Genomic DNA, 16,938 nt, shown 5'->3' with positions numbered 1-16,938 from the left:
CTCGAACTTACTTCCACCAGCTTCTTTGATGCGCTTAAACAATGGCAATAGGAGCTTGGGAGCGTTCTTCTTTAACTTTTCGCAAATTACACGAATGAGGCTTATCGCATCCATCTCGTTGACAAGTTGCGCTAAAAGCTCCGCCATATAATCATAGTACAAGGGAATGTCGATAACCAAGTCTTCAGCGTAGCTGAGTTGGTCGCCCAGAACGTTCTCCAGATTCCGAACGCTGAGAATGCGCGCGTTGTGAAGCTCTCGAATGGCTTCAGCTAAGCGACCAATATTCTTGGGCTTATCGACGACGAGGCTGATGAGATTAGCGATGAATTGCTCGAGGTTGTTCGCGTGAACCCGTTCGCAGAAGTCAGTCAAGAAGTCCTCCTTGCTTCCGTTGGTGAGGAACTCGGCGAAGATCCTTTCTGCGTAGCGCATGACCTGGTCTTCGTCATCGTCGGTGTTGCCATTCAGAGAGTAAGTGGTGCCCGGACCGGACACGGGTCCGGACAGGCTCGGAGTTCGGCTCGACGGTGCTGAACTTCGCGGGCCCGATTGAGCTCGGCTGTTTCCAGTATGACTTAGATGTCGTGCTCCCTGGATAGCGGCATCTCGATCCCTCACACGTTCACGATCGTGAGCTCTTGAAGGTGAGCTTTCATGTGATCTGACCGGAAGGTCGCTTACGTCTGTGCTGAGGAGCTCAAACTTGTTCGTTGAATTCATGTTCGGTGAGGAATCGTTGTTATCCAGACGGCTGCTACCTCTTAAGCTGGAGTTCCGGCTCCCACCGCCACTAGCTCCTGCCACCCAGTTCTGACCGCCACGGCTGGTGCCGAAAGGAGTCGTCATTAATGGCATCTTGACTGATCCCAGCAATTCCTTCGTCTGTTTCCACATGCCCTGACCCGAGCCAGCACCCTGAGACTGGTTGCCGTAATTGCGTCGATTCCGATCGTTCGGCATCGAGCCGTAGCGAGTGTTGCCTCCGCCCCCACCGCCACCGGACGAGCCCGCTGAGGCACTGGCAAGAATCTTCTCGTTCTCGGCCTCCTTCTGAATTTGATCTAACGTCTTAGGTGCCTGCTCGTCACGCCGCGGTATCCAATTGCGATTCTTCAACTCCCACACGTCCTCGATCATGAAGATCACTCTCTGGGGCAGACGATTTGCAGGCGACTTCTGTGAATCTCGATTCTCCACCATGATCTTCTTGAGCAAGTTCATCAGTTCTTCATACTCTGAGGAGCATTCAATGGTTAGTCAGTATCGAATATTCTCTCATCGTTCTCCGGATGATAATAATCGAAGTCTGTATATCGGGATTTCGTTTCTCGTCGAATCGATTGGATATTCTCGAAGGAGGGCCCTAGAGCCGCTGTACTCACTATCTTTAAATGGTGATTTCGTTTTTTCGTTGGGTCCCCTGCTGTCTTCGCTCAGTTTCTTACCGACCGTGGTGAACAACTTGCATGCGCACACAATCGAGTCCTCGTCGGTCGGATTTTTCAGGAGTTTCGTGAAGCAGTCGTTCATGATGTTGAAGTTGAGGATACCCAGATTGTACAGCTCACCGATGAACCTCATGAGACCTAGGGTACGACGCTTTGCCTTCACATCGATTTCATCGAACTGCTCCTGCAACTCCTTGCGTTGCTGGTCCGTCTCGCAGGCTTCTAGTTTCTTGCGGCGCTCCTCCTCTTGGATTTTCTCGCGCTTCTTGCTCGCGTCGGAATCATCCGTATCTCGCTCGAACTCTTGTTGGCATTTTTGTAACAACATTTTGCGGAAGTTCACCGTCGTGACCGTCGAACTGTCCGGATCTTTCTTGGTGACTTGGAATTCGGCCAGCACCGTATGACACAGTCTGGCGTAGGTTGAGGCGAAATGTGTCTCGTTCAACGCTTTTTCCAGCACGAGACTAGTCACCTTCGATAGACGTTCTTCAGTATTGATTTCGAGCGCCTTGACTTGTTCCAGGAGGGCGTTGAACTTTTGAGGCGTGAGTTTGTTGAGGATGCCTCGGAACTTCTTGTAGAGCACTGCGTCGGAATTTTCGTTTTGTTCCTTCACCGGTTTCCAGGCGTTTTCGGCAGCGTGGAGTTTCACGTCCTCGTTCATGGTTGAGCTAAGGGTGATGATCTTCTTGGTTCGATCTGAGGAGCTCCTCATCTGAGATTGTTTGTTCCTATGCATAGAACCGACCCCTGGTCGTGGTCCTGGAACAAGATCGAGCGAGGTGATTAATTCGGATTCGCGAGCGGTGAGCGCTCGACCAGCTCTCACGTATGATACATATACATCGAAACGCACACACACACATATACTGTTGGTGGTAAGACGCATGCTCAGGATATCAAGCGCTGCATACCGTTAGGGAAGGCCATTATAGGAAAATTACCGTTGCGCTGAGAGTAGCTATCCAAACTGGCCGATGCGTGACTGACACCAGGAGTTGGGGGCAAAGTGTGCCTGTGGAAGGTTTCTTTGAAAATGTCTAGAATGGGCATCTCCGCCGGCGGATTCATCGATAGCGGTCGACTCTGCAGTTTGAGCAGGAACTCCCGGTCGTATTGTTTCTTGCCGTCAGGACACAGCGGACTCCACTGTCCCGGCTTGTACATGTGACCCGTGACCGACGCGACCGTATCCGTTTCACCTTCGTCGGAAACGATTTCGCCTTCTTCGAGAACGGTGTCGGACGCCGCCTTCGGACTGCTCGGAACGGCTTGCTCAACGTTTTTCATTTCGCCAGCCGCGCTTACAGCCACGGCGGCGGCGGTCGCGGGAGGAGGACGCGCGACGGGCTCCTTCGGCGAGTCGACGACCTCCTTCTGCGGCTCTTCGGCCAAAGGAGTCCTGGCGTTCTCGGCACCCGGCTTGAGCTCATCCTGAGTTGAAGCCGCTGGTGTTGCAGCATTCTTCTCAGGGGCAGCGACCGCTGGTCCCGTGGAGTTCTCCAGGGCTGGGACTGTCTGACCGTTGTCGTTCTTGGTCGCCTCCTGGCTCTTACGCAGATTCTCCTCGTTGCGCTCTTCGACCTTGCGACGGCTCTCTTCGTCTTCGTCAGCGGCCAATTTCGTCGCGTTGGACTCGACTTTGACGGGAGCGCTCACTACAGGCGCGACTTCCTTCACGGCTTCCACCGGAGCCTCAGATGCCGGCGGGAGCACCTGGGCCGGCGGCGCCACCACAGCTGCGGGAGACGCTACGTTCGCTCCTGGAAAAAGCAGAGAGGAGCATGAATAACGTACGCAGTCATATAGATTTCCGGCCGACGGTCACGTCGTCGCATGCGATGCATAGACGAATCTACAGCGTACAAAACTTCCAAAAATCACTACATGTATCGATTTTGGTGAATGTCTCCTCGTCAGGAGCTAAAGCAAAGTATCGGGAACATAACAAGTACAGTCTCATCTAGGGGAAGAACCGAGAAAAACGATCCCGTCCGAGTCTGTACATATTGCCCTCCGACAAGAGGCGGAGGACTCGGCAGATTATCGACTCGAGCTAAGGATCTCACGCATGCTTGTGAACATACATGAACAACTAGAGCCTCGAGGGATTACCAAACTGACCGAAATTTCCTTCTCTCATCCTGTGTCGAGAAAACGAGACATGGACGATAGCCGAAACATCGGAAAATGCATCCACAACAAAAAAGAGGTCCAAGTAAACGGGGATTCCGTGCTGATGCCTCCGAAGCGACACAGGAATCGAATGTGACCCCAATGGAACAACAACATGGACTTCAAGAACTACAAGGAGCTCCTCATGGGTAAGCCGAGGGGGGGGGGACAAGGAGCATGACAGAACAAGGGATAAACAATCAGCTAGATGAAATCTCTCCGGGGCGATTTTCGGTACTCGAAGGAGCATGCGGCAGCAGTCACCTCTAGACGTGCGCGCTCCCCTCGATGTTTCGATGTCATCGCGAGCATCGTTCGATTTGCTCTTTGCGGCATTAGAGACTCGATCGGCCGACGAAGCCTCTGCGACAGACACGGGGGACGACGCTGCGTTCGCGGTCCGAGCCGGTGAAGCTCCGGGTTTTTTCGTCGAGGAACTATTCGACTTCGGAGACTCGGCGCGCTTCGTCGCCGCACGATTCGGCGAGACTCTGACGGGAGCCGGGCTCGCGGAATCTTTATCAGCTTGGGACACAGTGTCTTTTGCAGCAGCCTGTTTCGTGGAGGCTTCTTTCGATGCGTCGAGTAAATGGGAATCAGCTGTTTTGGGAGCGGGCCCCGGCGACACTTTCGTGGGCGCGGCTGGGGGCGGTGAGCTGCCTACGAACGGGCTCGCGGTAGCCACAGTCGAAAGCGAGGGTCCTGCAAGTCCACCCGAGCTTTTGAGATACAGGGAGCTGAATAGCGTTCATAAACGAGGAATTCCGCACACAGCATGGGGGAGGGTGTTTGACAAAAAGAAAAAGTTGTAATAAACAAAGGTGAATGTCCCAAACGAGAGAAACGTGCGTCCTGCACCGGCAGTAGGCACCGGGAGATGTATGAAGGCAACGTGGCGAGCGAACAACGCCCTTCATTCAACTCGGTCCAGTCGATTGGTCACCGCAGAAAAAAACTCTGGTCGTCTCCGGTTGAAACTCGTAGATCCTCTCATCCATTTCTCAGTCTCCATATACTTCGCCAGGAGTTCCTGTCCCGAACCTGCTCTTGTCAGAGATGGAGCGGAATCAGAGATAGAGCTCGCTACCGGCTTACCATTCTGCACCACAGCACAGGCCGAGGCATGGCTCGTGGCATCGACACGTGCATTCCCGATTCCGTTCTGAGCATAATGGTCAGCATGATTCGCCGACGAGGTCCTGCTTCGAGGAGCTGACCGTCTAGCCGACGGCTTTCGGTTTCTCTTGGGCTTTTTGTGCCGCTCCATGATCTTCTCACCACTATCTACACTGGCTCTCCATATCAATCCGGCGGTAGGTTCGTCCAAAGAGCTGATTAGGTTTTCGGCTATGCCGGTACTGCCACGCTGGAATGACTCGACCGCTGTCCACGAGCTATCAGGCCTCTGGCCAGCATGGTCTTCTGCGGGCGTGGGCGCCGCTGCTACTACATCATGGTGTGCAAGGCATCTTCCAAGCAGCGAAGCGTCCGCTAGAGATCCGGTGCAGGGCAGAACTTCATCTCGGGACTCGCACGAACTCCGAATGGGCAAACGGACAAAGGGAGCGTCGACTCAGCGAGCCCGTATGATGATAACGGGAACGCAGGAACTTTGAACTACGGCTCTACAAACACTCGAAGACGACACGAGATCACAATCGAACCAGTCGTCGTCGTCGCTGCTGCTGCTCGACAAACACGGCGCGAAGAGCGAAACGAGTTCACCTCTGGCATCTAGCAGGAACACGGGTAGCGGACAGACACAGCCCAGAGCTCTAGCTGGTGGCAGCATCGGTTGATGCCGCCGCGCCGCCGCAGCCGACGACGACTACCAGGATCTCCAGCAGCAAGAGAGGCGGCAGCAGCAGCAGCACCGGTGTCGCATTCTGGCTGACAATGTGCCGGAGTGCCCTGCGGAGAACATCGTACCACCGGGCTCGTGTATGCTCGCCGGAGCTAAGCTAGCTTCCAGAATGCGAGCACGCGGCGTTTGGTCTGGCTCTACCCATCGTTACCATGCCGCCGGCCGCTTCCGAGACGGCTGCTGCTGCTGTCAAACGAGTTTGGCGTCGTCGTTGTCGCCGCTGCCACCACCGCGCGCGTCCACTCTCTAGAGAGCACAGGGCCCCTAACGGCGTGATAAGCGAAAGGATACTGGTTAAGCGCTTCCATCTGATAGTTCTGCGCTTTACGGCGTCTTGGCGAGCGCTGCTCGTTCTACAGCAGATCTATTATCGTCGTACTGAGCATTTGAGAATCTTCAGACTTGACGATTTGGGACGGACTGCCCGGTATTGATCGCGGGATCAAGTAAAGTGGGACGAGAGTCCGCCGTCATATGTGGGGACACCACATTTCCCACGCTTCCCGGTGCAGTGGATCAAGCAACTTCAGGGGAATATGTGACCGGCCGGACTGGCTGAATGGTCCGCACGCGGCGCGCTGGGCGAGAATGGCTGTGAGTCACGTGAACGGAAGGCTTAACTAGAACCAGTTCTCCTCCTCCCGGATAACGGACTCCGACGAGTAATATTGCGACAAGATGAGTTGCGCAAACGGATAATGAATGACGCAGCATCTTCAGTCGTGACGGCGCTGATTCAACTGCCGAACGAAAGCGGTTGCCTCTTCTATAGAGATAGAGACGTCACGCGTCACGCCAGAATGACGAGATCGCTCCCTTTCTCATAGTTGCCTGTCGTTTCGGTCCTGCTCTGCCTTCTCGAAGATAAGGAAGCGGACAAGGAGCTGAACTTACCAACTTGAGGAGCGGGAGAATGGCTACCGGAAGTGTTCTCGTGTTTCGGAGCCACATCCACCAGGCCGGTTTCTTGGGGAGGGACCGGAACGTTTGGCTGCTGTTCCTGAAAAAAATAGAAACCCATGATTCTCGGCGCTCAATTCGCTCCGGCTTGTATGACAAGCATCAAAACCACTCGACAACCGCCCTGTGAACGTTCTCTCACGTACCTGTTCCACAACGGGGATAGGAAGCGGCGGCGGCGGCATTGCCGCGCTCGAAACGAATACCTGAGCCGTCGGAGGCGGAGGTCCAGCGATAGGAGCTCCCGCGGCAGGTATGGGCATGCCCGCCATCGAGGGCTGGAGCACCGGTACCGGGTTCGCCGGAGCCGGAGGACCACCCGAATTTTTGGAAATCCGAAGATTTGCCAAGACGTCTTCGCCCGTATGCGGATTCACGATCGATAATGCCTTGCTTTGCCGTTTCGGCAGTGGGGCTTGAGCTTGCTGACTTGGATTCATCATCTGAGGCGGAGTCATATTCGGCGGCATTTGTGCGTTCTGTATGCTGGAGGGAGGAACAAATAAACTCATAAGATATGTGTACGCCGAATCCAGAGTCGAAAACAGCAGCGCAGGTTTCCAAGACACGGCTGAGAGGTCGACGATAATATAACGAAGCCGTCGATGGCGCGAGCGATTCCCGGATCGTCGGGGAAATGGCACTCACTAATAATTCGGAGCGAAAGACTGGCCACCGGACATCGGGAAGAGTTGCTGCCTGAATCCAGACGACATGTTGACGGGTGGAGCAGAGAGACGAGTCTGTAAATTGAGAGAGCGATGAATGAAAATAAAAAAATCGACGAAATCGATACGACGCCCGCAACGGATAGACATCCCCGCAGGTGGATTCCACTCTCTGTACCAGGGTTCTGACTCACCGCATTGTAAGGTGCCTGTTGATTCCTCAACATAACAGGAACATAGCGCTGTTGGGCCATCATGCCCGGAGTATGCTGTAAGGGGATCTGTTGCACCTGCAGTCCGGGCATGCCTCCGAAGGGGCTCATGGGGACTCCGGCTTGATGGGGATGAGATCCCGGATTGACGACATGCCCTGGCCCGGGCTTCATGTCTGGCTGCGCGAGCCCGCGCGGAGCGTAAGCGGAATACACTACGGGAGGATAGACAAAATACATCATCGCGTCACCTCGAAGGTGTCGGAACAACTACCCAAAACGAATACTCGAGGGCGACCATATAAGCTCAACTTATCAATCAATCGAGAAAGTGGTGAGAGTTGAACTTCTTCGTATTCGAACTAATCAGCCACATTGGCCCCGAAATCTAACAACAATCAATAGCGAACAACCCGGGTTCTCGATAATTGATAAAAAATAGAGATCGCTTCAGAGCGCTTCCGCGAAGACCGAAGTCCTGGGATGAGCTCGCTTGCAGAAGCAGCACCGAGTCAAAGTGCTCGATTTCGACCGACTGAGCGGTTGCCGATGTACTCCCGGCTCGTATCTCGCATACTCCGGAAGTTTCGGACTTTGGATCTGACGCATCGATAAAGATTTTGGAATGAGCAAAATACAAACCTCCGGACGTTGGCGGCCGCAATCTGCAAAGAGAGAAACAAAACTAAGTTCCACGATTCTGATACGGCGACAACCCCGTCGCAGTCGAACGACAGGAATCGAACGTGAGAGACCCGCAGAGTTCGAGACGCGCACTCGGAACCGCTTACGATATTTTCCTCGCTTCCGTCATTCCCCATCGAATCGAAAAGGTGTAAGCCTTAATCTCAGGAAGCGTATGCCGAATAGAAGCTAACGAACACAGTCCGCCTGTCGCATTGAATTTGCGATTTCCTCGTTCGTATGGATGCAATATCATCTGATCGCGCCAAAAGAGCGATGCGGGCGACGGGCAACCCGAGTGAGTATACAACGGAAATTGACCAAGTCGCTCCCTCCGAGAAGTATTCGATGTAGGTGGCGCCGTCAATTGTCGAGCCGGATCGGATCAATGACGTCGGCGACGCAAGGCAAATAGTTCCAGACCGAGCGGGATGCGGTGGCGAGCCAGCCAGCCAACTAACTAGTGTGCTTCTAACCGGCGAAGATGCCAGCTAGCCACCGACGCGCTATCGGTGAAGGCACCGACGACGACAGAAACGAACGTATCGGCGTAATCGGTGTCGGGGAGGCGCGTCTTCCTTTAACCTTCGAAAAGTTTGAGAGCTCCTTCTCTCAAGAACCAGATCCCTTCCCGGAACGGTCATCCCGAGTGAGTACCAAGGGATCGGATGGGGATTCCGCAACGTCAACACACCTGTGCCGCGACGCTCAACTTCGATTTAAGAAGAGCGCGGTGAGGGATCGACGAACGTTGAGCGGTCCTAACGGAAGTTACACTCCGGCTTGCGAAGACTTCGGCGCTCGCGTGTTTTTTCGGAGCTCCATTCTGGAGACGATCCTCGCGAACCACCCGTACGCAGCGAAAGTCTCGTCCAATCAACGCGAGCCTGCTGACCCGTCAGATCGGAGCCAACTGCTGCGCGGTGTACGCCGACCGCGAGTCTGCGCGCAGAAACGGTACGTGCGTGCAACTACTCGGCGACTTTCTGCGCATTCCGACAAAGAATTGGACATCCCGAAATTCTATGGATCTACATTTGCCGCATCCGGTCGCCGTTCGAAAATGTTCAGACAACTTCAGAGTGTCCTGTTTCCGATGGAGGAATAATTTCGGCTCATTTTCGATGATGACTCCCGAGTCTCGACCGTAACTAAAGGAATACTATCGCTGGAGCCGTGCTGCTCGACCGGGAGAAAGAGAATGCGGCGCAGACGGAACGCTTCGACGACGTTGTCGTCAAAAGCAACGGGATACGCTATCCGAACTTGAAGCCGACTACAAAACCGCATTCCACACGCTCAGTCGCTACGTGGATCGGTTCTCAAGCAGCGGGTGTTGATTAGACATTCGGAAAGCTCGACCAGGATAGAATAATCGCCGATCAACACCGACGACTCGATTGAGTGACGATTCCGACAAGGTCTCAATCACTCTTCAAATAATCCAAATCAAATGATCCCAGTCGAGCAGCTGTTCTCCGAAAGGCTGCTGATCCGCTCCTCCTGACGTCGGCGACGACGACGACGATGATGATGACGACGCTCCTCGTGTTGTGCTTACGGGGCTGCTGTTGCCGCCGCCGTCGTCGCCGCCGCCGCTACTGCTAACTACAGAATGCTCAAATCCATCCATCCACCCATCAATCCATCCATTCGGCTATCATGTGCCGTTCTTCCCATAGCCGAACTTCCTTCGATGGCCCGTGTGGATTTCCGAGCGTGATTCAATTGAACGAGCGACGAACGGGGAAAAAAATAGCGCCTCACTAACTAATTAAGCGACTATCACTCGGAGAAGGGCTCCGAAGACGTCGAATCGCCGACGATTGAGATCTGGTGTGAGACACCTGATTGGACGGCGTTCGTCGAATTCTGTTGCCTTCCAGCCGCTCATCCTATCCATATGGACTCGGTGGAAAAACTCGAACTCGACGTACACCGGAGCGAGGATCTCTCGAGAATAAATCCCGACACGGAGCCGAAGTGATTCTCCCGTTAGACCGAATCCGAGTCGGCCGAATTAGCGACCAGTCGTGGTGGTGGCAGCGACCATTCGAATTGATTTGAACGAGAAGCCCACAAGAAGGCACCACCGAGGAACGGACTCACAAGAGCAGCGAACACATTTGAGCACACATTCGATTCCGGCCGATGTCAAACACGGTTCGCCACGAGACCGGGTAGAATGCGAATGGGTCGATTTCGGTCGACCCATCCGGAATTCGAGCCTCGTTCGAGGAGGGAAATGGAGAGACCACACCATACTTACTGAGTGGGCGCTGGGGGTTGCGAGTTCGTCCTGTGTTGCGGAGGCACGTTGTGATTTGACGGCGGTGCAACGTGCTGTGCTTGATGGGCCGGAGGCAGCGGTGGATACTTCGCTGGCGGTTGAGTGTTTCGGCCACCTTGGTTATTGGCTGGGCCACCGGACGAGCCGGCGCTCTGTACCATACCGGAATGAGACATGGGGGCAGCCCGTAGGGCGCACTCTGCACAGCCCGAGCTCCTAGTTAGCTCGCATAGCACTTTGTCACCTCGAGACGAAACACGGCGCGACGCTTTTTCAACAAAACACGCTGATTTACAAAGATTTTTCTGTCGGCTTTATGTCTTGCTTAAACACAGCGGCCAACAAGATGGCGGCCTAAGAGAAAATGCTGCTGCGGCTGCTCACTCGCTTCTTCCTTGCTTGTCGTGCTACTGCTGCTGCCGCCGCTGCGGCTGCCGCTGTTGGCGACTGCTCGCCGCTGCTGCCGCCGCCTGATAGCACCGAATGAACGAATGCGGACTTCGACCCGCGAACTTTGAAACTGTTCTCTGGCTGTTGGAACTCGATGGGGATCACTGCACCGGAACGGGTGGAACAAGGGACCTACTGGCTCGAGTGCTCGCTCTGGCACTACTGACTGTGAGCTCGCGAGCACGGAACTAGGTTCGGTGGGTTTTCCGTCGCACTATCCACAAGTTCTCGGAGCCCCGAACCCCTCTCGGTGTCCGGTGCTGCCACCACGCGCGTCGAGCACGGATCCTCCCCTGGAGAGTGCTATGCTCGGTCCAGCGGTGCCTCGCTGGCGGTGACGTGTGCCGTAGCCGCTGCGCCCCAGAACGCACTCCGAGTACCCGGTATCCGACTCACCCCGCCGGCCGCCGTTTGCTCGCCTCGCTCGCTGTTTGATCGACCGCAAGACTGATCTGATCGAGCCCAGATGCATGGGGATCTCTCGCTATGGAATTCGCGCCATCCGTTCTGCACTTTCATTGTTCTTGGAGGTTTGCAAAGCTCATCTCTCATCACCCACATCGGGGCCGGTCGCTTGTTGGAACTCACTGATAGCCTCGATCTCTGCTAAGGATTCCTCAAATTCGAATCCTGCCCTGGATGGGTTTCCTTTATGAAAAGACGATGGATAGGAGGTTCTTCTATATTCAGCGGAGCTGATTCTGCGCGCGGTCTTTCCCTGGAAACGCTTTTTCTCGGCTCTTAGCAGAATCTTCCCGAAGCGCCACAAGAGGTTTGATCTTTTGATCGTGAATCAGTCCGTCGAACTAGGTTTACGCTTCCGAGCCGCAGTCGAACCATAGCCGCAGTCACGCATGTGAGCGCTCCCTTCTCCTCCCGTTTCGCTGATTTGGGGACAGTGGAGAAAATTGATATCGGAAGTACTCCTATGGACAAAGTCCCCTCCACCCCTCTCAGGGTCCCTTCAACGATAATGGCGGGTTCCCCTGCCAACTCCGAATGGAAAGAAAGTCAGAAGCTTTCTCACCTTCCTCGGGGGTCGCATCAAGCATTAAAATTTATGCCTTTCCGGCGCGTCTCACGAGGAAGCTCGGGTTTCCGAGTATGTCACCTGCTGCCACTCGTACCAGTCGGATGCCATGGTCGGTAGCGCCGAAACAGACGGCGCTCGATTGCACCCGGGATGGGAGAATGACGCCAAGGTAGACAACGTGGCAATCTTTACTCATCTTCGGAGAATGATTCTCCATCCTGTACTTTTTCCCCCTTTTTGACCCCCTCTGTTGGCTGTTCCCTGAGCCTTGCGCTCTATTCAAGAGCCCTGTGGCTCCGGAGTCGATCCGTCTCGATTTTGAGAGCTCTAGGGTCCTGTGTGAAGGAAATGATGAATCCATCCTCTACCTTAGGCTCATATTGTTCCGTTGCGAGACTTCCGACGACCCCCGCAGGAGTTTGAATTTTGGGACTTACGAATCGAATAGGGAAATCCCGAGAAACACGATCTAATCTACAATCACGGAGCAGACTGAATATTCAATAATTCTATTTTTCACGTAGCCAACGTCATCGCACGTAGAGGCTACATTGCTCGAAAGATGAGGTGGTGCGAACCTTTCGTGAGATCGAACCCCGATCGCATGTGGTGTGTTTATCATTGTGAAGATTCGACTCTCCCTAGGAGACCTGAAAAGTCTCCGAAAGGGGAAGCTCTAAGGGGGAGCTGCGCGACAGAGGGAAGTGCCACGTCCCTGGGCACGTCGGAGCACCGGATGAAGTTGTTGGATTTATGTAGCCTATCGGCTGGGAGACTCCAAGTACTCCTGATGACAAGATTTGCGCTAATTCTGTGTTTGATGGTGATCGTCACGTTCCGTTGTTCGGTTCCAGGGAAGACTTGAGGCTGATTCGAGCTCGGAACGATCCTAATTGGCGTGCAAACCCCTGCTTCCAATTACGCTCTCGCATTGCACGCTCGACATGTGTTTTTTTTTCTGTACGAAAATTTCGAACGCGTCGGGGGTGTAGAGAGTGAGGTCGGCTCCGAGTCTGATATCGAATGTAAGCAAACGAATCGAGCATAGCCCTCAAATGCGGCGAGAGCGACTGGGTCGAAATCTCGCGCGGAGCTCTCTGGCGTACGGGCTCACCACAGAACAATCAACCCTTCCTCCAACCATCATGAGAGCCGCTCGGCTTCACAGCCGAAGAAACGCGAGAGACCGTAAGGCGTCTTTGATTCGAGAAGAGTTGGAATGCTCGATCCGGCGCCGCTGACCGCGCGAAATCCGCCGGGGCTCTCGTCCCACGGAAAGGAATCAAGCATGCAAGACAATACGGTGCTCCCCGGGCTAGTGCATCGCTAGCCAGGTTTTCGCTGAGGTTCAATACACCCACCCGCACAAGAATGTGCTTTTGAGCGAATACGGATGCCCTAATCGGAAGTCGACCGGAGACATGGGTCGCTAGAAGCCTCCGCTCCGATGCGTAGCTTGGAAGCAAAGCGCCCGCTGGAGGCGTTCGATTCAGGTTGGGGACCTATCACCTTTGAAGTCGTTCGGGCAAGATGACGCCTGTCCGCAGCATGGGTCTTTGGAAAACCTTGCGGATCGGTATTGCTTCCGACTATTCGATTAGGTATCTTCGGAGAAGATCACCGGGGCAGATTGGATAGCTGTTCTCTAGAAGCAAATTCTACTCGGTTTAGCTCCATACAGCGAGCACCCGCGCGAGTCTCGATTCGAGAGCTAGAGCGGAGCGCTGGGTATGATGCATGATGCCACACATTTTTGGATACCAGCGGAGGGAATCGTCGCCTGAACACGAGAATATTTCCTCGATAGCTCGATTTCTGTGATTATTCCCGAGCTACATCCGAATGCGGTAAACTCATAGAGGGATACTTCGGGAAATGGATTCTTCTGCTCAAAAAGAATCAGTCCGCAGAGTCAAGGCGACGATCCTGAACCGCGAATCGAGAAGCCTCTGCCTACGGGAAGCGGGGCGGCTTAGTACCATTTGAGTGGAAGAACGAATAGCTCGCCCGGAAGTTTTCTGCGGAGCACAGTCATGAAGGAAATGTCGCATTCCGATTCTCCACATGCGGCTCCGGGTCCTTTTGAGGCGGAAGCTACCGCGAAAACTCGGGAGACCTCGGGCGATCCGAAAGTTTCATCTCGAGGGACTACTGAAACTTTTGTTCGAGGTTTTTTTACTCAAAACTCATTCGTGATGTGGTGACGACGAGCATCAACTGGAAGTGTTCAAGTATGGAGAGAACGCTTGAGCAATTTCGTCCACATTGTCTCTTTACATCTCGTGGACGCATCCATCCTGCCAAATGTACAACACGAGGGAGTCCGTTGATGCGAACGTCTCTAGGACTGGGGATATTTTGATTCGATGGAGCAGTAGATTCGATGCTCTGGAGCCCGAGGAGCTCAAAAACTAAGCAAACCTGCGAATCGGCTGACTTCCACCGGCTTACGACTCACCACGAGCTCTGAGAGATGTTATCTGTAACCAGAAAAGTTGAGCAGCAGGCTACACTTGGGTGGGCGGGTCTGAACTTCCCCTCAGCATCATCGGTTTCTCCATGCGAGGGATTTCGGTAGGACCCCGTTCATCTCACGCGTCCCTTATTGAGGAGTATTGAAGTCAGGTTTCGAACGCTCGAGATTCCGGGAACGCAGCGTTCGCAGCGGAAGGAACACCTGATCCCCGATTCGCGTCTTCTTCACCCTCCGCCCCATATCTTGCTTGCGATGCTGATCTGATGTTCTTGGCCTCCAGTCTCGGGGAACATCCTGGAATCAGGTCCCGTGGCTCTCGTTTGAATCGGAAGAGGCTTCACAAGAGGGATGAAGCGTCGATGGAATCGATACCGCTTCTCCAACCTCGAGGGAAGTTCGGTTTAATCGCGCGAAGTTTCGAGCTCACCCCATCGACGGTAGGCGAAGACTTGTCTCGAGCACCCGATTCTGTTCCGACTGGCCAATATCGTGCACTCAATCTGATTGTCAACATCAGCAGTCTTAAAGGTCCTTTCCTTCCTTCCTTCTACTTCGCGGCCGCAGACGTTTTCAATAAAACGGAACGCGCCATTCTCGGAGAAGATACTCAGTCCCGTGATTCGCACGATTCGCAAGCGGTCTTCGGCAGCGCCATTCATCGGGCCGGGTATTTTCCTGACATGATCCATGCTGAGAAACCCGTCAAAGAGCTGCTTCTGTCGACAGAGCAGATCTTCCTCGTACCTCTTCCAGCTCGGTTGGTATTGCTCATGCGATTAGTACGACGCGGATTTCCTCAAGGAACGGAAACAAGAACAGCGTATTCCCATTCACTATCACAGCGACTGTCTCCGGCAGAGCTGAGTTTACTTCTCCAAAAAAATTACGTTCTCAAGCCTTCAGTACGGATACGTTTCAGATATCCAATATGATGTCGGTGAGACACGAATGACAAGGACCGCGAGTCGGCTTTTTCCTCACTTCTCCGAATTTATCGAATGCTACGTCTCGCAAGATCATCTTCCCACGGCTGCAAGCTCTTCGCTTCCGTCAGAAGCCGAAGCTCATGGTGTCGGGCAACACCGAGGAGGCAGTGCACCCAGAAATACAAAGCGTCATTGTGAGTTTTGGGAAATAATGATACCCGAGCGGTCCAAGAGGAGAAGCGGTGGACCTCGACCGGGCGGAAGGTGACTCCCTACCTTCAGACAACTCCTCGCGCCACCGTCAGGAGTCATAAAGAAAATACTGTCTTTCCCTCGAACACCATCGTGCGTGCACTTTCATGGCTCTTATGATTACGATAGTCCCATCTTCGGTGGGAATCCGCATATTACAGCGATCTCTCGGCTTGCATCGCCGTAGGATAATGTCGCCGTCCGCCAAAAACTTCTCGAAACAGGGAGCCATCGCTTGCGACTTGTCGTCCCCTCTGTTGGTCCGCATCTCCATAGGGCTCACAGTACTGATTTATTACTTTGACCAACCGTGCGGGCTGCTCACGCCCGGGTGCCGGCCGCAATGCCCCCAAAGCATGGTCCCCGTATAATGAGGCTTCGAGACCGCGAGTCTATCAAAGAATCGGAAAATGCGAATGCGGAGACGCAAAGCCGAATATAGTCGAGTTCTTTGATGAGAGAATTCGCGAGTAAGATACCGATTCCCATCGCCGCTCCCCGTGTCCGCACGCATTCCCGAGCCATTAAAGGCTCCATATGAGAGATGTCGGCGTATATGAGACTCATCGCGGATCCCGTCCCCGTGAGATCCCGTGTCGGAGGTCTCGCTTCCAAGAAACTGAATGCAGCTTTTTCACTCCGGGTTGATGTTCCGTGATTTGGCCTCTACGAGGCGTCTCAGGAGAAGCGTAGGATGTGTGGGCGAAATTAAGAATGTCGGCATTTTGTACAACTTTGAAAATTCAAATTCCGTTTGACCGCGGGTGACAATAACAGAAAGTCGGCTATAAGCTGTGAGGAAGTCTTCGAGTTTTCTGCTCCTCTCCGACGATATCTCAAGAGCTAACGCTGGCTGAAATCAGTGAAATCATTTCCTTCTTCTACTCAGTCTCAGAAGAATGCTGTTGAGGACAAATGAGTTTTCACGTTCAGAGGAGGAGAGAGTCTCTAGTTCGGCGAACGCCTCGATATGGAGAAACTAAACTCCCGATAAGATCGTGGCTCGCGGCTCAGTTTTCCAAGACTTTGGCAACAACTAGAATTGCTGCTGCAGTCGCGAGCGGCAACGAGCCACCGTAGCTGCCCTGCTTTTCGGGCGCGCTTCGAGTCTGGCGGAGCACTTCGAGGCCGCGTCATCAAGTAGGGCCCACTTTACTTGAGAATACTGAAAATTACAGAGGAAGTATACACCCGCGGAAACGCGTTTTGTTATGTGTGCATGGGACCAATGCAGCAGAGTCGAATAGGTGCAACTAACGAAACATTTTAGGCTTCATTTTCGCGTTTTATAGACTGGTGGGGAGATGGGGGGATATCTCACGAGGAAAGATCACCGGAGGAGGATAAACGAACTTCGAAGGGTCGATTCATTTTCATCAGAGCTGGTCGAGTTCGGGGACACAAACTCCCGTATGCCTCGTTATCAGCGGGGTCAGAAGCCCGCACGCCGGAATCCCGCACTGGAAATTTTCAGAATTGAAGGAAGCCCCAGAA

The 16,938-nt window shown here is 53.8% G+C and overlaps 1 protein-coding gene across 1 annotated transcript in view; it reads right to left on the bottom strand.

Moving 5' to 3' along the window:
* The window catches only part of LOC100897543 (eukaryotic translation initiation factor 4 gamma 1), an 8,629-nt gene extending 1,122 nt beyond the window's left edge, over positions 1 to 7,507 (bottom strand). Inside the window, exons 1-7 of the mRNA XM_029111613.1 lie at positions 7,316 to 7,507; positions 7,102 to 7,196; positions 6,600 to 6,939; positions 6,388 to 6,493; positions 2,395 to 3,217; positions 1,374 to 2,218; positions 12 to 1,238 (exon numbers count right to left, since the gene is read on the bottom strand). Coding sequence (XP_028967446.1) covers positions 12 to 1,238; positions 1,374 to 2,218; positions 2,395 to 3,217; positions 6,388 to 6,493; positions 6,600 to 6,939; positions 7,102 to 7,196; positions 7,316 to 7,507 — 3,628 coding nt within the window. The remainder of the gene's footprint in view (positions 1 to 11; positions 1,239 to 1,373; positions 2,219 to 2,394; positions 3,218 to 6,387; positions 6,494 to 6,599; positions 6,940 to 7,101; positions 7,197 to 7,315) is intronic.
* Between the last annotated feature and the right edge of the window lie 9,431 nt (positions 7,508 to 16,938).

Source organism: Galendromus occidentalis, unplaced genomic scaffold (assembly GCF_000255335.2).
Source record: "Galendromus occidentalis unplaced genomic scaffold, Mocc_1.1 scf7180000077452, whole genome shotgun sequence".
NCBI classification, from domain to species: domain Eukaryota; kingdom Metazoa; phylum Arthropoda; class Arachnida; order Mesostigmata; family Phytoseiidae; genus Galendromus; species Galendromus occidentalis.
The sequence above is the reverse complement of the archived record's forward strand: the minus strand, read 5'-3'. Positions and strand labels throughout refer to the sequence as shown.